This window comes from Salmo trutta, chromosome 22 (assembly GCF_901001165.1).
Source record: "Salmo trutta chromosome 22, fSalTru1.1, whole genome shotgun sequence".
NCBI classification, from domain to species: domain Eukaryota; kingdom Metazoa; phylum Chordata; class Actinopteri; order Salmoniformes; family Salmonidae; genus Salmo; species Salmo trutta.
The window spans coordinates 2,570,582-2,593,524 of record NC_042978.1 but is presented as its reverse complement, the minus strand read 5'-3'; the positions used below and the strand labels follow the sequence as shown (position 1 = coordinate 2,593,524).

The 22,943-nt window shown below is 40.4% G+C and overlaps 1 protein-coding gene across 6 annotated transcripts in view; it reads left to right on the top strand.

The window, feature by feature from the left end:
* The window catches only part of adgrl2a (adhesion G protein-coupled receptor L2a), a 210,813-nt gene that overhangs the window by 172,481 nt on the left and 15,389 nt on the right, over positions 1-22,943 (top strand). For all 6 annotated transcript variants that reach the window (XM_029706291.1, XM_029706293.1, XM_029706292.1 and 3 more), the window contains 9 exons: positions 1,462-1,645; positions 2,406-2,528; positions 2,947-3,152; positions 9,402-9,575; positions 10,192-10,401; positions 11,191-11,411; positions 12,018-12,084; positions 17,856-17,947; positions 20,268-20,436. In XM_029706291.1, the coding sequence (XP_029562151.1) occupies positions 1,462-1,645; positions 2,406-2,528; positions 2,947-3,152; positions 9,402-9,575; positions 10,192-10,401; positions 11,191-11,411; positions 12,018-12,084; positions 17,856-17,947; positions 20,268-20,436 (1,446 nt within the window). The remainder of the gene's footprint in view (positions 1-1,461; positions 1,646-2,405; positions 2,529-2,946; positions 3,153-9,401; positions 9,576-10,191; positions 10,402-11,190; positions 11,412-12,017; positions 12,085-17,855; positions 17,948-20,267; positions 20,437-22,943) is intronic.

The window sequence follows — 22,943 nt, the reverse complement described above, 5'->3', positions numbered from 1 at the left end:
TTGTCTTCCATTGAATGTTCCTTTCTCTTTTTGCTTTAAGAATGTACATGCCTAAATATGTAACACAGTGATTCACAAACTGCATTTCATGGCTAAAATATGGGCAATTTCCTATATAAAGTTAGTCTGTGTGTCTTTTAAGGCACACATTCCTTTTTACTGTCACCTCCAATTCTGCGAGTCTCCTCAATAGAAAAGCCCATTACAGTGCTACAGTGCTAAGGATAGCTGTACTTAAGACTCAAACCTTTGTCTTCCTCGGCCACACTCTGACCTTTAGCATGTTAATTCATGACAGTTCATTCATCAGGGCACAGATTTTCATTTGTGTCATAAATTAGAGGCACAAATCTGTGGTTTCCGTTGGACTAATAAGGCTGGTGGGGGCAAACCAATTTGTATCCTTCTCCATTTAATAGTTCCAGTGGCCTGCCGCTCTAAGTATTTTGGCCATATCCCTTCTCTGGCCATTAGGGACTTCTCAACATCCTTCTCCACCTGTCTCCAAAGTCAAGCTCTCTGACATCCAGATCGATCCTCAGGGACGGTGTTAAAATGGATCAGGTTAATTAGTCCTTAGATGGCCATACTTGTTTAAAAAAAGAATGTTAGCTAATAGCTACTATCCTTTCTCCCCAAATGTCTCATTATCGTCATCTCGTTCATATTATTATTTTGCATTTTTCCAGCGCATTGCATGTTTCTGTGTTTCTGTGGCACATGGGTCTATTTTTGTTAGTGAGAGTGGATGGGGAAGATTTGAAATATGTATGTGACTAGATGACAGTGTGTGTGAGTGGGATGCTGTGTTGGGTTCCTTAGAAAGCGCTGAGTCGGCAGTGTTTGACATACACTATAGTTGATGGGAAGTCACATTAGCCATCCGTGCTAGCTAGAGGAACCGGGCCCCCATTGATTACCTGATTAGTCTGATTGATTTGATAATTTTTTTAGGAGATCCCACTAGCGTCTGCATGTACTTTATCTACTGCCTGTCGAGTACTAGCGACTGGCTAAACAGCTTGGATTTAATATTTCAAAATGCATAATGTTTTGGTTTTCTCAATGATTTGAGCTGTTTAATAGTGGTAAATGTTTATTATACAATACATTATAAAAATTAGCTGATAAAAAAAAATAATAATAATTGTCCCAGAAACATTTAGTTTAAAATATATTCAATTATCTGCTTGAATGCACAGCAAATCACAAGAATTTACACCACATCGATTCCAGAGAAGTTACTTGTGTGGAGCATTTGTTTAGCACTTACTCTAAACCAAAAACATTTTTTTATGATCGTCCATAATATGTCAATGGGATTGCTTCGCCATGCATTATCAAAACTATTCATATGACTCCCCTCTTTGTTTTTGCTCATGAAAATTACTGTAGCCGAATGTGTTGAAAACGGTCTTGTTTTCAGAATTGCTTACACATCTCTTTTTCTGATGGACACAGGCCATTGTAGACACAGTTGACAACCTTCTGAGACCAGAGGCTCTGAAGTCCTGGCATGATATGAACAGCACGGAACAGACACATGCTGCTACTATGTTACTGGATACCCTAGAGGAAGGAGCGTTCGTCCTTGCCGACAACCTAATGGAGCCAGCTATTGTGAAAGTACCCGCTGATAATATAAGTAAGTAATTGAATTCCCGGTAAACAAATAATAAAGCACGGCCAGCGATTTGAACGCAATCAGTCGTTTTTGATGCTGTATGCATATTTCAACTACTCATGTCAAGAAAGAAAATGAGTCTGTTCTATGAGTTCAGTCACAATGTACATTTAAAACAAAGTGATGAATTTAAGACAATTTCCAGGTAATTAGATTGGGAGGACTTGGTTTATAAATACGTAGGTCTGCGCCATGTAATTCTATACATTAATGTGAACATTACGCTACTGCGGAGACCTAGTAAAAACAGTGTTTAGACCCTCTCTCCTCCTTTAATCTCAAAGCTCTCGGGACATGAGAGGGAATGAATGTAAAATGTTCCACTGTGCATTGCAACTACATTTCTTTTTTTTTTTATTCAAATGCTGCAGTTTTATCTTGCACGTCCAGTCTTTCACCGGATTTCACAAGTGTACTGTATCCCACAAAGGGACTCAACAGGAGCTAAAGGATCACCTTGGTTCTGACATTTTAACTCAGCAGCAACATTGTTGTTGCATAGAATCACTTGAACAATGTCTTCAGTGGCTGTAGTACCTAACACCCCTGCACTCTTGCTTCGCCTTAGGAATGTAAGCAACCACGTCCTTGGCATCAACATTTTCCATTTTATTTTTTATTGCCCTCGTCTTACTCAAAACTCACTGTAACGTCTGGTATCTCTCTCTCGATCTCTCTCTTTTCTTGTCTCTTTTTTCCCCCTTCATCACCAAAACCCCAGTCCTGGATGTGTATGTGCTCAGCACGGACGGCCAGGTTCAGGATTTCAAATTTCCACAGGCCAGCAAGGGTGGTGTTTCTATCCAGCTGTCCTCCAATACTGTCAAGCTCAACAGTCGGAATGGTAAACCCCATACACTTCCCTCTAAGAAATCTCACTTAATTCACAGGCAGAGCTGCATGCGGGTGTTTATCCCGAGTGTGAGTGTTAGCTCAGACTTTTTGTTCCATTCCAGTGTCTATGAAAAGGTGAAGAGTCTGTCGAACCGGTCTGTCAATGCAGCTTGTCAAAACTGACAATTCACAGTGATTACTCAGTGGGACTGTTAGATAGGAGCGACCACTAAGGATTTGAACCCTAAAACCCAGCACCATGATATTTTCTGAAGATAACTGACAAGGCCCACTTATGTTCCCTCATGGTCTAATCTGTTTTTTATTCTCAGCCCTTAGTTTTTTTTAACACTACAGTTACTGCTGCTTTTATTTGAAAGGAACATGTTTTCCTAGCCGCTTACCTATTCTGTTTTTCCTTTCTTCAGGTGTTGCTAAGCTGGTGTTTGTTATGTACAAAAACCTTGGGCAGTTTCTCAGCACGGACAACGCCACGATCAAAATGTCCAACGATGCTTATGGGCGGAATGTGTCGGTGGCCGTAAATTCAGACATCATCGCCGCCTCCATCAACAAAGAGTCCAGTCGTGTGTTCATCACGGACCCTGTGATTTTCACCCTGGAACACATTGATGTAAGTCTTCCCAAGCTAAATGAATGGAGAGGTCATAAAACCACTGGAAAAGAGAAGAGCCTGGCAGACAGAAATCCTTCCATTTTAATTATAAATGCCTGGCTAGGTAAAATGTATGCAAAATGTAAAATGTAAAAGTACAAAGTATGCACACATACTCGCTTTGGATAAAAGCGTAGTCTAAATGGCATATACAGGTAACTGCCAAAATAAAGGAAACACTAGAGTAAATGAAGAATACAAAGTATATTGAAAGAAGGTGCTTCCACACAGGTGTGGTTCCAGAATTATATAAGCAATTAAAACATCCCATCATGCTTAGGGTCATGTATAAAAATACCCAGTTGGCCATTATTGTAGCTACATGACTAGAAGAAGAGATATCAGTTACTTTGAAAGAGGGGTCTCAAAGGAGCATGGGCTCCCGAGTGGCGCAGCGGTCTAAGGCACTGCATCTCAGTGCAAGAGGCATCACTACAGACCCTGGTTCGAATCCAGGCTGTCTCACATCCAGCCGTGATTGGGAGTCCCATAGGGCGGCGCACAATTGGTCCGGGTTTGGCCGGGGTAGGCCGTCTTTGTAAATAATAATTTGTTCTTAACTGACTTGCCTAGTTAAATATAAAAAATAGGGGGTTTAAAGCAGTGGTTTCCAAACTTTTTTCCCCAGGGCCCCCTTATTTACATTTAATTTGTTTAGATCATTGTTTATTGAGATAGCCTATATTAAATACACCATCATTTTGTTTAATTTGAGGGACCTAGGAAATGTTGTTTTGAAGCTCATTTAATGCATTTCTACGTAGTCTAACACGACTCATTACTATTTTAATGATGATAATAATAATAATAATGAATAAGGAAAATAAAGTCTAGAACCGATTTCCCAAAATGTTATTCCGCTACCAAATATGATTTATGATAATTTACATGAACCTTCAATTCAATTAAACATATTCTGTTTTACAGAAAGTGAATAGATCAATTGATAGCGACAGAATCACACATTGTATAAGATTACTTCCCAAGCAATGTCCAATTTCTTTGAGTCCTCAACTTTAGAAGGTCGTAGGTCAGCTTCTGAATGTCATAGAGTAAAGATCTTCCCATGTGTATCAGAGTCGCGTCTTCCTCTGGCATTTTACCGCTTGTTTCTAGCCTAAAGCATCACAGATTTATGTGTTGTTTTAGATCACTATAGACAATCGCGATCCCATTGGTATATGTGTGTGTGACTGAGACGAGTAGGTCTTCAATTGGATTGAGATCTGGTGACTGAGACAGACTGATACACACACAGTTTAAAGGATGTGTGTGTGTGTGTGTCTCAGTCTCCAGATCTCAACCCAAAAGAACACTTTTCGGAGATTCTGGAGCGGCGCCTCAGACACCGTTTCCACTACCACCAACTAAACACCAAGTGATGGAATTAGTCGTAGAAGAATTGTGTCGCATTTCTCCAATAGAGTTCCAGACACTTGTAGGATCTATCCCAAGGTGCATTGAAGCGGTTCATGCGGCTCGTGGTGGCCAAACGTCCTATTAAGATACTTTATATTGGTGTTTCCTTTATTTTGTCAGTTACCTGTATATAAATATATATTTTTTTTTATTCCACATTTGGTTGTGTTACAGACTGAATTCAAAATTGACTAAATAGAGTGTTGAGCTCAGGTGCATCCAATGGCCTTTGATCATCCTTGAGAACTTCATTGGAGTCCACCTGTGGCCAATTCAATTGTTTGTACATGATTTAGAAAGAAACACACCTGTCTATATGAGGTCCCACAGTTGACATTGCATGTCAGAGCAGAAACTATACCATGAAGTCCAAGGAACTGTCTATAGAGCTTTGAAATAGAATTGTGATGAGGAATATACAGTTGAAGTCGGAAGTTTACGTACACTTAGGTTGGAGTCATTAAAACTCGTTTTTCAACCACTCCACAAATTTCTTGTTAACAAACTATAGTTTTGGCAAGTCGGTTAGGACATCTACTTTGTGCATGACACAAGTATTTTTTTCCAACAATTGTTTACAGAACGATTTTTTCACTTATAATTCACTGTGTCACAATCCCAGTGGGTCAGAAGCTTACATACACTAAGTTGGCTGTGCCTTTAAACAGCTTGGAGAATTCCAGAAAAGGATGTCATGGATTTAGAAGCTTCTGATAGGCTAATTGACATCATTTGAGTCAATTGGAGGTGTACCTGTGTATGTATTTCAAGTCCTACCTTCAAACTCAGTGCCTCTTCGCTTGACATCATGGGAAAATCAAAAGAAATCAGCTAAGACCTCAGAAAAACAATTGTAGACCTCCACAAGTCTGGTTCATCCTTGGGAGCAATTTCCAAATGCCTGAAGGTACCACGTTCATCTGTACAAACAATAGTACGCAAGTATAAATGGGACCACACAGCCGTCATACCGCTCAGGAAGGAGATGTGTTCTGTCTCCTAGAGATGAAAGTACTTTGGTGCGAAAAGTGCAAATCAATTCTAGAACAACAGCAAAGGACCTTGTGAAAATTCTGGATGCAACAGGTACAAAAGTAACTATATCCACAGTAAAACGAGTCCTATATCGACATAACCTGAAAGGCCGCTCGGCAAGGAAGAGGCCACTGCTCTAAAACCACCATAAAAAAGCCAGACTACGGTTTACAACTGCACATGGGGACAAAGATTGTACTTTTTGGAGAAATGTCCTCTGGTCTGATGAAACAAAAATATAACTCTTTGGCGTAATGACCATCGTTATGTTTGGAGGAAAAAGGGGGATGCTTGCAAGCCGAAGAACACCATCCCAACCGTGACGCACGGGGGTGGCAGCATCATGTTGTGGGGGTGACCCCAAGCATACTTCCAAAGTTTTGGCAAAATGGCTTAAGGACAACAAAGTCAAGGTATTGGAGTGGCCATCACAAAGCCCTGACCTCAATCCTATAGAAAATGTGTGGGCAGAACTGAAAAAAGTGTTTGCGAGCACGGAGGCCTACAAACCGGACTCAGTTACACCAGCTCTGTCAGGAGGAATGGGCCAAAATTCACCCAACTTATTGTGGGAAGCTTGTGGAAGGCTACCTGAAAAGTTTGACCCAAGTTAAACAATTTAAAGGCAATGCTACCAAATATTAATTGAGTGTATGTAAACTTCTGACCCTCTGGGAATGTGATGAAAGAAATAAAAGCTGAAATAAATCATTCTCTCTACTATTATTCTGACATTTCACATTCTTAAAATAAAGTGGTGATCCTAACTGACCTAAGACATGGAATTTTTACAAGGATTAAATGCCAGGAATTGTGAAAAACTGAGTTTAAATGTATTTGGCTAAGGTGTATGTAAACTTCCAACTTCAACTGTATCTGGGGAAGGGTAAAAAACAGTTTCTCGAGTGTTCAAAGAGCACAGTGGTCTCCATCATTGGGAAATCAAAAAAATATGGAACTTACCAGACTCTGCCTAGAGCTGGCCGTCCGCCCAAACTGATCAACCGTGCAAGAAAGACCTTGGTCAGCGTGGTGATCAAGAACCCAATAACCACTCTGACAGAACTACAGAGTTTCTTTGGCTGAGGTGGGAGAACTTGCCAGAAGGACAACAGTCTCTACAACTCTTCACCAATCTGGGCTTTATGGGAGAGTGACCAGATGGAAGCCACTCCTGAGAAAAAGGTACACAACAGCATGCCTGGAGTTTGCAAAATGGCATGTTGAAGATAATGAAAAATTCTGTGGTCTGAAAATGTAATGGCTTCAGAACAAAAATGTAAAAGTCCTTTAGTGGCCCAGCTAAAGCCCAGACTTGAATCCCATTGAAAATATATGGAAAGACTTCACTACCGCTCCCATCTAACTCAACAGAACTTGAGAAAATCTGCAAGGAAGAATGGGAGAAAATCCCCAAATCCAGATGTGCAAAACTGATACAGACATCCCAAAGACAACTCAAAGCTGTAATCGCCGCCAAAAGTGCTTCTACAAAGTATTGACTCTGTGGTGTGATTACTTATGTAAATGAGTAATGAATTTCATTTTCAATACATTTGCAAAATGTTCTAAAAACCTGTTTTCACTTTGTCATTATGGGGTATTGTGTGTAGATGGGTGAGAAAAATAATAATTTTGAATTCATGCTGTAACACAACAAAATTTGGAATAAGTCAAGTGGTATGAATAGTTTTTGAAGGCACTGTCTATATCAACATTAGGATATAAATTATTCCCATTTTATTTTATGGAGGAACAAATTAACTCATAGATTAGACATACAATGTAGGACGAAATTACTTGAGCATCAATTATTCATTGTCTTTTAAAGTTGTCAAGATGGACTCACAGAGGGCTACGCATGAGTCTGTTCTTTATCAAGGAAATTGTTCATTTCCAAAGACAAGCTGGCCTACCAATTGAAACAATAATAACACTAGGAATAAACAGGCAGGCAGCGTTTCTCAATCAGTCAAAATCATGAATCAGCTGGGATTGAAAAAGTGTAAACCGAAACAAAGTGCAGCTAGTTTGCAGTCTTTCCAGCTTCAGTTTGAAGTGATTGTTTTAGCTGTGTTGTTGGCTAACTTGTCTGAACAACAGTGTCCTGATGAGTGAGCACATTTTCTATGCCATGCGAAATCGCTCCTCATTAGCGCATTGTTATTGATTTATCCAAATAAATGTACCAGAAAACAGCTTAAACAAATGCAAATGCGGCTACTTTGCTGTTATTTTGGCTGATCTTTTTGTAAGTTAGCCATAGTTGGCTAGCTAGCAAGCAAGGGAAAATAACGTTTTATAACAAAAGACTGGGTCGCATCCAAAGACACTGAATTAAAAGACTGAACGACTGGGTCACGTCCATTGATATAGAACAAAAAGACTGAACAACTGGGTCGCGTCTCTAGCAACCGAACCAACCGTCTCTAGCTACCCAACCGACCAGCCGGCTTGGGTAGCAACTCTAGATTTGTGTTGGGACAATATCTTCTGGAAAGATTAAATAGTATGAATAAATACCCCATAATGGCAATGCAAAAACAGGTTTTTAGACATTTTAGCAAACATATTAAAAATGAAAACCAGAAATACCTTATTTACATAAGCAAAGAGGCAATGAGTTTGAAGGTAGGCCTTGAAATACGTCCACAGGTACTAAGTGTATGTAAACTTCCAACTTCAACTGTAAGTATTCAGACTTCACTGACTTGCCTAGTTAAATAAACGTTATATAAAAAAAGCTTAAAAAATAGTATTGAATTGAAGAAGTTTGGAACCTCCAAGACTCCCTAGAGCTGGCCGCCAAACTGAGCAATTGGGGGAGAAGGGCCTTGGTCAGGAACGTGTCCAAGAACCTAAGCTCCAGAGTTTCTCTGTGGAGATGGGAAAACCTTCCAGAAGAACAACCACCTCTGCAGCACTCCACCAATCAGGCCTGTAGCCAGATGGAAGCCACTCCTCAGTAAAAAGCACATGACAGTCCGCCAAAAGGCACCTAGTCTTAACAACTAGGTTGCGTCTCTGGCAACCAAACTGATAGAACAACCAGCCGGCTTGGGTAGCAACCCTGGATTTGTGTCAGGATTTCATCTTGGGCCTAACAACACCCCTGACAATATATCCTCCAAACACTGGCTTCTCGGGCCTTATCACTTAAATATTCACAGGGTACAATTACTGAGTTGATGTTTATTTTTTTAACTAGGCAAGTCAGTTCAGAACAAATTTTTATTTACAATGACAGCCTAGGAACAGTGGGTTAACTGCCTTGTTCAGGGGCAGAACAACAGATTTGTACCTTGTCAGCTCGGGGATTCGATCTACCAACCTTTCGATTACTGGCCCAACGCTCTAACCACTAGGATACCTGCCGCCCCACTAGGCTACCTGCCGCTGGCGTACGAGGTAATTGAGGTAGATATGTACATATAGCAGCATATGTGATGAGTTAAAATAGTTAGTACAGGGGGAGGGTCAATGCAGATAGACCGTGTAGCTATTTGGTTAACTATTTAGTGGTATTATGGCTTGGGAGTAGAAGCTGTTCAGGGTCCTGTTGGTATTGCTTTGGTAAATTTAGTAAGTAGGCAACCAAATTAGATATTATTTTATTAAATAAATTAAGAAAATGCATTATGCACCTCCCCTTTATCAGTTCAGTATCTTTATGCGAGTGGAAAAAAGTTAATAGGTTCTGTACAAATTATGATTTGGACAGTCAGTTATTTCAACACTTAATCTTATCACCAGATGGACCACTACTTCAACTCCAATTGCTCCTTTTGGAATTATTCGGAGAGGAGCATGATGGGATACTGGTCCACCCAGGGCTGCAAGCTCCTGGGCTCCAATAAGACCCACACCACCTGCTCCTGCAGTCATCTCACCAACTTTGCAGTTCTCATGGCACATCAGGAAATCTCGGTAAGCAGCTCCTGTTTTGGTATATTGATTAATTTATTTATTCTTGGGTAAAACAATTTGTAGAGTTAAAACCAATTTAAAAGTACAAAGAAATCACAGAAGATAACACATGAAATAGTTAAATACACTTATTTCTAATGTACATTTCGGTAGATTTGCAGTATCATCTAGCATCTTTTTTTCCTCTATTCATTAGATGAATTCCTTTTCCTAAAGCCCATTCATTTCAATGATTTTATTGTACCACAAAGTGTATTTCATGAGGGTCTGTAGGCCTAATACTCCATGTTTAAAACTCCATGTTTTCCAGGTGTATGCAGGTTGTAGGAATTTAAAAAAGCCTCTGTAGGAGTTAAAATGACGCGCCCTAACTACAGCGCCTTGCTTTAAATTCCACCCAGTCAGTTGTCCTCTATCAGACGCTAATTGTACTCATCTGAAGGGCTCAGCCCATGATTGATGGCTGCTGAGCATTTATTTCCTCATGTCTCCCATGAAATAGAAAAGTAATTTTCCCGTGGCACTTGCCGAAATGAAGTATGGAAGCATTGGCCGTCCTCTATTTTTTATTGACAAAAACAGGCATATTAATTTGCCCCATCCGTTATCCCCGCAGGGCCAAGTTGGAGTGCACGAATTACTCTTGACTGTCATCACCCGGGTGGGCATCGTTGTCTCACTGGTGTGCTTGGCCATCAGCATTTTCACCTTCTGCTTCTTCCGGGGCCTGCAGAGCGATCGCAACACCATCCACAAGAACTTGTGCATCAATCTCTTCATTGCCGAGTTAATATTCCTAATCGGTATTGATATGACTGAACCCAAGGTAAGCAGCACAGATGTACCAATTTTTTGTGAACATATTATTTTATATATATTTTTCTATTGCATCCCAAACTAAAAACCCTTCAATGTGAAAGTCATGAGACTTTCAAACATAGTTGTGTTTAACCTTCAGTACTTGTCCTCTGCATGGCATGGGTCAGACAGACAGCATCATTAATATGGATTACAGAGGAGGGATGTCATGCAGTACTTTCCACTTTTTTCTTCGTCACTGAAAGCTATCGTTTAGAACGTTCTGAAACACTCAATACAGCCTCTGCACCCTTTTTAGTTCTTCAATTTCCTCTGTATTCTCTTTTAGTTCTTCTTCTCTCCATGGCCTTTGTGTAGTCATAGTACCTTCCACCTCCACACAGTCAGTATTCACTGTAAAACCAAGGCTCAATGAAAGGACAAAACCAGAAGTAATTCAAATAGGTTGACCATGGAGGCTGCAGCACTTAGCCTTTCAAGACAACTGTCATTTAAGCAGCCAGCTGCAAGGTCGAACTTGAGCGAACCTGTTCGGAGCATAGTGTGTTTGAATATTTTTTTGTCTTTCAAAGGGAAGTGTGATAACTTTTACTTCTGTTCATTACTTACATTGAAATGCACATAACCACTGTATAATGACAGTTACACTCAATTGAATGACATCATTTTCATTGGGATTTGAGAAGATTAACATGGAATGTTGTTGCTCAGTTAATTCCTCATAAGTTGTTACTTTATTTGAAGTTAATATCTATAATATTTTGATCAATTGAAACTATTAATCCATCCACTATAGATTGGCTGTTCCATCGTCGCTGGGATTTTGCATTTCTTCTTCCTGGCCTCGTTTTCCTGGATGTGTTTGGAGGGCGTTCAGTTGTACCTGATGATGGTGGAAGTTTTCGAGAGTGAACATTCAAGGAGAAAGTACTACTATGTATCTGGATACCTTCTCCCAGCCATTGTGGTGGGTGTCTCTGCTGCTATCGACTACAGGAGCTACGGGACAAAGAAAGCGTACGTAAAAATGTTTCCGCTATTTTGTTCTCAAAAAAACTGTCATAGTTCATTTATTCCGTGTGTATATGCGGTATAGACGCTAAAAAGTGACTAAGAACTATCTTTGCTGTTGTTGCTTTTGTCTGCACCTGGGACCCCTTCCTGGAATGGACTGATCCATTTTTTATGTCATTTTAAAGAGCCTGACAGACTCAACACTGTGGTTTCTATGGGGGCATGGCAACATTAATGCCTTTCTGTTCAAAGACCCTCCTGCGACCTCTTGTTTTTAAATGCTCTCTTAAAGAGAGGAGTGCTGTCTGGAAAAAGGCTTTTACATAGATTAATGATAGTATTTTAGCTAAGCTTCAGGATTGAGGCTAGAGTCCTCACTTTTGTCTTGTGTAACCGTGTAACTGCAATGTGGGGCTTTGTTTTTAGATGGCTTTTTTTAGGTTGCTTTTTCATTGAGGGGCAGGGTACGTTTTTGTCCTCATAATTCATGCCCATGCATTAATATTTGGCCTAAGGAGGCTGTTGATAGACTGGGTTTAGTTGTTGTTCCTCTTACGTGTGTGTTGTTCTTTTACGGATTCCTAATATTTGTTTTATCTTCCATCGTAGTTGCTGGCTAAGAGTGGACAATCACTTCATATGGAGCTTTTTAGGACCTGTCACCTTCATCATCATGGTAAGTTAGTTTTCTTTTCCTGAGAGGCAGAGGGAGAGAGATAGGAAAAGAGAGAGAGAAAAATGTTCCTCAATGATTGGCCACACTGATACAGTATGTTCATAGTTACTCGCAATTGTCTGTATCAAGGACCGATGACATGTACAACAGCCACAGTGTGAAAAGACTTAAGGTTTGTTGTTGTGAAACCCACTGTTTTCTGCTCAAATCCATTTTCTGAATGTACCTAATTAGCCTAATATAGTCCTAAATGTCTTGGAGTAACAGTTTCTGTCTGAAAGGAGGACACAAAATACAAAACATCTCTGTTCTTCTCATGCCCCCATGCTGTAGTATTTAGTAGTATTAGTAGTATTTATTGGGATCCAGAATTAACCACTTCCTGGGGTCCAAACAGGAAACTAAACACAACAAATAAAATACATAATATAATAGTCATAATATACTTAATACACATAATATACACTAGATAATCTCCTGCCTCTGCCTCACGCTTAAGAAACAGGAGATGGATCCTGCCCTTTGAGCCGTTCCAGCTCGCACAAGCCAAGGATTCGTGCAAGGTCACCCACCTACATAATACAATAAATAATACAGTGCAAAATACAATGCAAAATATATAAAACATGTCTGTCTCTTCACAGTCCCCATGGTGCGGTAAGGTGCTCTTTTATCTGGTTTTTGAATGTGGTTTTATTGCTAGCATAAGTTTCCTTGGGTGGCAGAGAGTTCGATGTAGTCATGGCTCTATGTAATACTGTGCATTTCCCTAGCCTGTGTTCTGGACCTGGGGACTGTGAAGAGACCTCTGAATGCATGTCTTGTGTTGTACTGATAAGGGAAAGGGGGATACCTAGTCAGTTGTACAACTGAATGCCTTCAACTGAAATATGTCTTCCGCATTTAACCCAACCCCTCTGAATCAGAGAGGTGCGGACGTCTTCGGCGCCCGGGGAACTGTGGGTTAACTGCCTTGCTCAGGGGCAGAAAGACAGATTTTTACCTTGTCAGCTCGGGGATTCGATCCAACAAAAGTGGCCGAATTGTGTGCTGACTGCTTGAACAAACAGTTCAGTACCTTGCACAAAGACCAATAGTGATGCAGTCAATCTCTCCTCAACTTTGAGCCAAGAGAGATAGACATGCATGTTCCTGACATTCACCCTCTGTGTACATCTAAGTGCAATATGTGCTGCTCTGTTCTGGATCAACTGCAATTTACCTGTCCCTCTTTGCCGCACATGACTACACAACTGGGCAATAGTCCAGGTGTGACAAAACTAGAGCCTGTAGGACCTGTCTGGTTGACTGAGATGTCAAGAAAGCAGAGCAATGCCTTATCATGGACAGACCTCTTCCCGTTTTAGCAACCTTTGTCTATATGTTTTGACCATGAGTCTGTAAGTCCTTATAAAAAAAACATCACTGACCAGGTGAATCCAGATGAAAGCTATGATCCCTTATTGATATCCTTTTTTAAATCCACTTCAATCAGTGTAGATGAATGGGAGAAGACAGGTTAAAGAAGGATTTTTAAGCTTTGAGACATGGATTGTGTATGTGTGCCTCTGAACCGGGTATGGTAGTAGGTGCCAGGCGCACCGGTTTGAGTGTGTCAAGAACCGCAATGCTGCTGGGTTTTACACACTCAACAGTTTCCTGTGTGTGTCAAGAATGTTCCACCATCCAAAGGACATCCAGCCAACTTGACATAACTGTGGGAAGTATTGGAGTCACCATGGGCCAGCATCCCTGTGGAAGGATTTCGACACCTTGTATGCCCTGATGAATTGAGGCAGTTCTGAAAGCAAATGTTCCTAATGTTTTGTACATTCAGTGTATGTGCTGTTCAAGCGTTATTTACTCGTCATGACATTATTATCTCCAACTCGATCAATGGAGGTTCGGTGGCTCCCAGGGAAGAGGCCTGGGGGAGTATTTTTTTCCCATTTGGAAAAAAATAAATAAGAAATAGCTGGTGGCATTCATCAGATGTCAGAGCCCTTAGAGCCCTTTTGACTGTCTATTGTTTTGGCCTCTTTCACACCAGGTGAATGGTAACAGTCTCGAAACTGTCTCCTGTGCAGAGGGAGGAAGAGCAATATTTGCTCAGCGCTGTGTTCATTATCGGGCGTAATGGATGGATTTACAGACGCGCTGACCTCCCTGAGCAAGAACACAGTGGCCAGAAAAAGGGCTTCCTCTTTGCCGCATCTTATTGCGGTGCTTTACTGCTTTATGACAACGGCCAGCAAGGTTTTGTAACACACGAACGACTTACCCGTTCAGTAGAGAAATATAATAATATTCCCTTAAATTGCAAATTAAAGGGGGTGTGTTAAATATGTATCCCCATGTCAGCAAATGCTCTGCCAGCTGCGTGAGATAGTTATTCTCTAAATTGGACATTGTTGTTTTTTCTCTTTGGTATCAGAATTATTTGCATGAAAAAATGTGTTGGCTGTTGAGACGATAATCCGGAATCCCAGTCCCAGTGACCTGCATGATAAAACGGTGACCCTGACAAAACTGATATATTGTTGCAGTGCTAATGTGGACAGGAATGAGGATTTGCAGTTCTAGCGGAGGGAGGTATCGTAATGCTGCTTTTTGACTTTTTGCAAAAATTGACAACAAACAGTGAAGCACAAGGGTAGGGGATCTCAAGGGAATGTGTGGGAGCAAGGTTTTCCACAACCTGTGACCCTGGTTCCTCAACAAATTGGCTTTATCCTTGTCAAATAGATAGAAGAGAGAGCAGAGCGCGAGAGAGAGAAAGACACAGACAGACAAAAAAAGCATCCAATCTCACATTCAGTGGCTAGCTGTAGCAGCCACAGCTCCTGTCTTCGAACACCATACTCTCCCGCTGTGTAACTTTTGGTCTAACCCGAGTTGGTCAGGCTCAGTGAAAAGCACTCACAAAAATGTTGTTTTTCCTCTTCCTCCCTAGTTTTTTTTTACCCCCCCCCCACCTCCCTGAAAGCCGTCTTAAAGCCCAGGCTTGAAGTGAAGCTTGAAGAAGCACTCTGTTCAGCCTTGTTCTCAGGCAAGAGGTTAGTTGGCCCTGTCTCCGGGCACAGAGGGTATTAGCTCCATGAAGAAGGAACATGGAAGTAATGAGTGGTGGGGGGAAACCATTAGTATGCCTGAGATGCTTTAACAGCAAGCCTTTGGATCATGACACGTCGCAAGCAGTTCCTATCATCCAGACAGCTCCATCTGCACCTTTAATATTTCATCCCCAGTTCACAAGGAGTTCAGGGTTGTAGCACACACTCGACACATACTCGCTCAGGAAAAAGCTTTCTCCTCGGTCCCAGTGTGGCAGAGATGCTTCTGCTTGGCTAGCGGTGATGATTCAGGGCAGAGAGAGAGAGAGAGGCCCAGGCATAGTAGCTTGCAGGCTGCCACTCTCACTAGGTAGACCGGGCCCTGGGGAAGGCAGAGAAAGCATGTTGGTGGGGGTAGTGAACATGTGCCATGCTAGCTAGGGTCCTTTAAAGTACTGTTGTCTCCGTCCTCTGTCTCATTGGATCCATGTCACCACTCCAGGGTGTGTGAAAGGCATTTCCAAGTGCCCGACTCATGCAAGCGAAGTGATAAAAATGATTTGTCTGATGGCGGCATAAACAAAACGTTGCATTACTCTGAAAGTCCATGATATAAAAGGAGCTGCTCCATTTATGTTTTTTTTTCTCGCCCTCGCTTGTTATGCTCTGCTTATTGTTCTGTGACTCCACTGGTTGATTAGGCGGGGGAGGGGGAGATATTGATCACCTAGCTACTCCTTTCATAGCAGAGTGCAGTAGAGCGCAAGGGGAGCGTGAATGAACAGCCAGACATGTCCAGTACATTATGGAGTTCACACAGCACCTCCATTTGTCTCATTCCTTCATATTGGTGTTTTCACCCTCTTTTTCTCTTTCATTCGCTCTTGCAGCATTCAGAAGATAACCTGAGACAATTGAAAAGCTTTGTTCATGTTCAACTAAGTAAACTATTTAAAATGAATATAGTTAAATCACCCCTCACCAGAATTTCTTAATTTCTGAAGTCAAGATGTGGAAGGTTTCTATTAGTAGAACAAACATGTTTTGTTGTTGGTTGTTTGTTTGTTTCTATAATTTATTAGCAGCCTTCCTACATTTGTCCAGGGTTCAGAGTGCTTGAAGTACTTGAATTTGGAGCTCAGAAAATCAAATACCTTAAAAATCTGACATTTCCTCTATTTTGTCGTTGAAAAGTCCTTGAAATTATTGGAGACGATTTATATGCTTGGACTGCTCAATATAATTATCCACAAATTTTATTTCTGATCAGTTGTTTTGAGAGAGACGCTTTTGTTTGTTTCCCGTCATTTCAATTGACATGGGTTGCGCTTGTCTGTTAATTTGTTGCGGTAAAACCACGTAGAGCTATTGTGAGGACGACAATGTTGGCTTCAACTTGGCTTTCCATACAAAGCGTTCCATTACAAAGAGAACTCTTTTTTCGGTGGTGCTTTCTCGTTTGAAAAACATGATACAAACCCCTACAACATCTCAAATGGCGAGTGTGAGCATAAAGCTACTGCTAGCCTACTCGGACAGGCTTTATCAGTGCGCTTGTGTCGCCAACACCTCTACGGTTAGGCTATACAAATCGTCACGCATGCAATCTATTTAGTCAGGCAATGTCCATATTATCCTGTCATACTTAGAATGTCATAATTTGAATGCCAATGCATAGTGCCATTAGGAAGAACTATAAAATGCGTTAGTCTTAAAGTTGTAATGACACTTTTTGCATGCTTTTGTGGGAGAGTTTTTTTCTATACTTTTAAATATAAAATCGAGGCCCTTGAAAACTGCAATTTAGTGCTTGAAGAATTCCTTGAAAGTCCTTGAATTTGACTTGCCAATGTCTGTACGAACCCTGTTTATAACATACACTACCGTTCAAAAGTTTGAGGTCACTTGTCCTTGTTTTTGAAAGAAAAGCACATTTTTTGTCCATTAAATAACATCAAATTGATCAAAAATACAGTGTAGACATTGTGAATGTTGTAAATGACTATTGTAACTGGAAACGGCTGGTTTGAGAAACAGACGCCTCACAAGTCCTCAACTGGCAGTTTCATTACATTTCAGTTTCATTAAATAGTACCCGCAAAACACCAGTCTCATCCAGAGGTGACTCCGGGATGCTGGCCTTCTAGGCAGAGTTGAGAAAAAAAGCCATATCTCAGACTCGCCAATAAAAATTAAATATTAAGATGGGCAAAAGAACACAGACACTGGACAGAGGGACTCTGCCTAGATTTATTTTTAAGGGCCCAAAGATACAGCACACACTATCCCACTCCGAACTTGATATGTAACACTGGCTTTCTTGGGATTTCATGTGGTATTAAAATAAGGAAGTGAAAGTGATGGGAATCTCTCCCTCACTCCCTGTCTGTCTATTTTCCTGTACAGGAATTGGAGAAATATACTGCATTCCATATAGCGTTTTATAGTTGCCAGACTGTAGCCGTGTTTTTTGGCTGGACTGCGATGGATTTAATGCATGTTCATGGTCTTATTGATATAGAATGACACAACATTTGGCGCCAGTCTGCTTGTCTGAGTCTTGCAGGACGATAGATGTCTATTACATTAGGGCAGTGGATGAGAGAAGCTCAGGAAGGCACTCCTATTTTAATAGTTATGGACAAATTAACAGTTTTTTCTCCTTCACCAGGCCATTAATCTCCATCAATTAACAATGCCATTACTCTGTTTTGACAGCTCAATCTCATCTTCCTGGTCATCACCATGTACAAAATGGGGAAGCACTCCACTACTCTGAAACCAGACTCCAGCAGATTGGAGAACATCAAGTAAGTAGAGATTCTGGGTAAATGCACATTTTCCAATATTCTTGGCAATAGACAGATATTTCCACAAGCACATAAAGACAATAGTACTGTATGGCATGGTTCATTTTTTCTATGTACTGTAGAGGTAATGTTTTTGATAAGTCGAATTTGTGTCCTTGTCGGTAGCATTAATGTATCTATATCTGGTACACATTTAAATTGTCCGTACAGAAAATTGACCAGAGGAATTCTAATTGATCTCCAGGGAGATCATATTTTACACAGAGACTGGTGGTTTCGGGTGGGGGATTATGACATGACCGTCGTGCAATGATGACAACATTTACTTTGTGAATGGTCTTTAGTCTTTGTTGTATTCCTCTGTGTCAGCGACCACTGGATTGTGTTGGCATGGCACACACCATTCGGAAGCTTCTGGCTCAAAGTATGCGCTGTTAGGGCTTCAGGGTGGGGTGAGTGGAAGCACTATCATGTGTTTCCCATTGAACAAAAACAGTTTGAGTCCCAGAAAAGAAGTCCCCCCTCCCTTAACTTCACTCCCTCCCCATCCCTTAACGAGTCTGGTTTTCTCAGTCACCTCTGCATTTGCTAAGTGTTTTGCTTTGGGGAAAGTAAATGTTTTCCAAAGTCTTGATTGTTTATCATTGACAAAAAACAATATATTGTATATTGTGCTTGAAATCAGTGAGCAGAATACAGGGGCTCCTGAAAGACATGGGTATTTTGGTTTGTTGGTTAGAGAGTGTTATTTTCGATGCCATGGCTGGGTTGCATAGCCTAATCCTAATTCACACCATGACATTATTACATCAACTCAGCTCCATCCCACTGTGTGTAGGAGCATTGATGCATTTATTTTTAGTGGTCTAATTACTACTATAAAAAAAAACACAACCATAGGTAGTGCCAATAGACATCCAGTTCACCTCTGCAATGTTTAATGAAATTAATTAGGTGATTATGTGTTTTAAATGTGCACATTTGCTCACATTCTATTTCTACATGTGTTCCATTCATGTTGCAGTTTAATCGCTAGTGGATATTGTCTTTTTGGTGCGTAATGAAACTACACCGCATAAAATGTTTCCTCCAAGCAATGTTTGTACACGTATAAGTATTACTGTATTTTCTGTTGTCTTCTTGTGGTCTTATGTTGTCTGCACCAATCCTCAAGGACTTTGGTTAGTCAACCACATAGATGGGGGATGGAAATCAGCATAGCACCAGTGTCATTGCATGTTGCATGTCAAAGAGAAAGCTAATCTGCAGCGTCTCTCGTTTCTCTTCCTGTTGCGTTTCTTCTTTTCTCTCTGTCCTATCTTCCACACCAGTAATTATCGCGTTTGTGACGGCTACTATAATACCGATTTGCCTGGGTAAGCTTTCACCATACATTTCCCCCAAATTGTCTTCATCGCAGAGCGGACATAGTAGCATAAACACAAATTGAACGGCACGCAAGTGGTTTGAACTGACCAGTTTACACATTTTGTAATTTCATCAACAGCTAAATACACACACACTCTCGCTTCTTGTTAGCCTCTTAATTTCATTCCCTCGTAATTTTCCTAAAATCAAAGGTGAAGATCTCTGCCTCAAAATGCCAACTAACCACGCTGTGATGCGTCTGATCTAATTTGTGTTTCTCTTTCCCGCTTATCATGCTCTCTAGCTATGAAGATAATAAACCATTTATCAAGTAAGGACATTAGCCTCAGAAGTCTGAGTCTGTTCTTCAGCCTGTAGTTTATTTTCCTCACCATTCTGTCTCTCTCTCTCTCTCTCTCTTTCTCTCTCTCTCTTTCTCTCTGTGATCACTCCAAGGTGCTCCTCATTTTCTTTCCTTACTGTTCACATCCCCATGTCTGTCCGTCCATCCGTCCGTCTTGTCTCTATCCAGTTTGCTGTTTTGTCTTTTCACCTGTGAAGGTGTTTGAAGGCTCCATAGGACCTTCACACAACCGGCTCCAGGCTTTCCTCTATAGAAATAATAAATATATTAAAGACTTGTTGAAAGAGAGACAAAACACAGGTAATAATTTTTATTGAGTCTGATCCCCCACCCCCCCAGATATGATATGATACCAAAAGAACAGTATCTGTAAACAAGCTCGCTTGTCCCATAAACATTGTGTGAATGTTGTCTTGAGTTTTTGGTCTCCTTGGCTGAATCTGCCGGTGTAGATGTCCAGTCTGTCCACCTGTCATGGTCTAGCTAGCACAGATTGATCGTTATTCCAAGAGAACAAAATATTCCAAGAGAACACAATCCTCACACTGGATTTCCCTTTTGTTTTTGTTTGTTGATTTGTTTGTTCAGATCCTGGGTCCTGGGGTCGTTTGCACTGCTTTGCCTGATGGGACTGACGTGGTCGTTCGGCTTGTTCTTTATCAACGAGTCCTCTGTGGTGATGGCCTACCTCTTCACAATATTCAACACCTTCCAAGGAATGTTCATCTTCATTTTCCACTGCCTTCTCCAGAAAAAAGTATGTTTGCTTCCTTTATAAGTTTGCACTATAATTTTGCACAAACACTGTGATCGTCTACGTGAGACTGAATCAATTGTCAATTTAAACAGTTGAGGGGTGAGTGGGGTAAGTTGAGCCAAAGGTTTGGTTGAGTCACCCTTTGTTTCTAGGAGACCATAAACAAAATTAATCATGTGACCAAATATTTAGGAAGAGGTCATCATTTCATGGAGTCAGTAAAGGAAGAAACCACAGAAAAGTAAAATATATTTATTGTATTATAGGTTTCATGATGATTGTATCTAAGCAAAAGTATATTGTTTTAAGATTGTTTTGTATATCAGTTGGGGTCTCTATAAGCTACAATATGAGGTCCTAAACCTAGCATGAAAGTGCATCCTTGTACCTGTGTGGGCTAATAAAGTCAACATTTTGCCTTGGGGTAAATTGAGATAATGGCCACAATATACCATACAAATTATTATTACATTTAGTCAGTTTTATCCATAATATGCATAATATTTGTGCAATGTGTCATGCATATGAACTCCAGATTTTTGTTACAGAGCAGACATCATCATGCACCGTAAACAAGCAGGGGTCTAGCCCCCCTTGAGGTTCTTGAGAGAGAGAAGCCAAGGAAGTGAGAGAAGGGAAGAAGTCCATTTGAGCAGCAGCAAGTGATGAAATATAGTCTGAATGACACTGAAGAGGTACATTGACAAAAAAGAAAACAAACATGTACCTGTGTGAAAGAGAGGCTATGACAGAGTAGCAGAGGGGCACAACTTCTTATCTGATGAAATGGAGGTTGAGCTTGCTAACCATATCAAGAATCTTGCAGACCAGTTTCATGGGCTTAGTAGCCTCAAATGCAGAGAACTTGCCTACGAATTAGCACATCGAAACAACATCCATGTCCCAGACAACTGGTCAATAAATGGAAGGGTAAGTAATATTGAAGACAGAGATCTATATCTGAATGTAGGCATACATTTAAGATAGACAATATACCAAACCCCTATTCCTTGAATTCAACTTTGACCTACCAGCATCATCACCCACTGTTACAGGACACCAGCCCTCACTTACCCCAAGGCGGCTCAACTTACCCAATTCCTATGCTCAATTTACCCCATACCTAGACCACTTCTTTGGACAAGCTATGTTTTCAAAACTGTTGTGTTTACATTAATTCTGGTTATTTCCAGGGGTACAGGGAAAGTATTCAGACCCCTTGACTTTTTCCAAATTGTGTTAGGTTACAGGCTTATTCTAAAATGGATTAAATTGTATTTTTTCCTCATCAGTCTAAACACAATACCCCGTAATGACAAAGCAAAATCAGGTTTTTAGAATTTTTTGCTAATTCCCCCAAAAATAAATGGAAAATTACACATTTACATAAGTATTCAGACCCGTTACTCAGTACTTTGTAGAAGCACCTTTGGCAGCGGTTACAGCCTCGAGTCTTATTGGGTATGACGCTACAAGTTTGGCACACCTGTATTTGGGGAGTATCTCCCATTCTCTGCAGATCCTCTCAAGCTCTGTCAGGTTGGATGATAAATGAAAACAGGATTCACCTGAGCTCAATTTAGAGTCTCATAGCAAAGGGTCTGAATACTTATCTAAATAACGTATCTGTTTTTAATTTTTTATTAAAAAGTAAAAACCTTTTTTTTTTTTTTTAATCAATTTTAGACTAAAGCCATAATGTAACCAAATGAAATGTGGAAAAAGTCAAGGGGTGTGAATACTTTCCGAAGGCACTGTACTTAGATATCTTTGTTATAGAATATTATATTCCCCTAGACGTAGTGATGCTGAATGTAAAAAATGTCTCAACATACTCCACTCTCCCCTAAATATATTTCAATGTAGTTTTGAGCATAATGAACCAACCTTTGTTCATGACTCCTGTATTTGTATTTATTTGAGTTAATTTACAAATATAAAGAATAACAGCCAATATAGGCTTAGCATAGCCTCTGCTTTCTGGCTTGGCTCACGTTGTTCTCAAAAGCCTGGGGAAGGTTATAATGGAAAAATATGAGTGTTGATTGCCAGCAGATGCTGGCTGATTTGCTATGAATATACTTTTTTTTTAAACAACCACCCTTTCAATCCCTCTTCAGAAACAAAACTTATGGTCCAAGCATTGCTAGCATGTTGTCTTTTAGAAAATTAACATTTCAGAAAGAATTTCTATTAAATATTTTATGTAATTTTGTTGTAATGACAAAATCTAGGTATTTTTTGGTGAAAATGTTTTGCTGTTTGGTTTTGAATCTCTGCCTCTGTTTGAATGTGCCTATTTCAATTGTTGGGAGGGGCAAATGGCTTGGATATACCATCCACTGTCTTTTAGCTGACAAAAACTTCCTCAGGTTTTCGAATGGTACTGTATATTCCAAGGGCTTTCAGGACTAGGTTTACAGTGCTTTCAGAAGGTATTCATACTGCTTGACTTATTCCACATTTTGTTGTGTTACAGCCTTAATTAAAAATCGATTAAATAGATT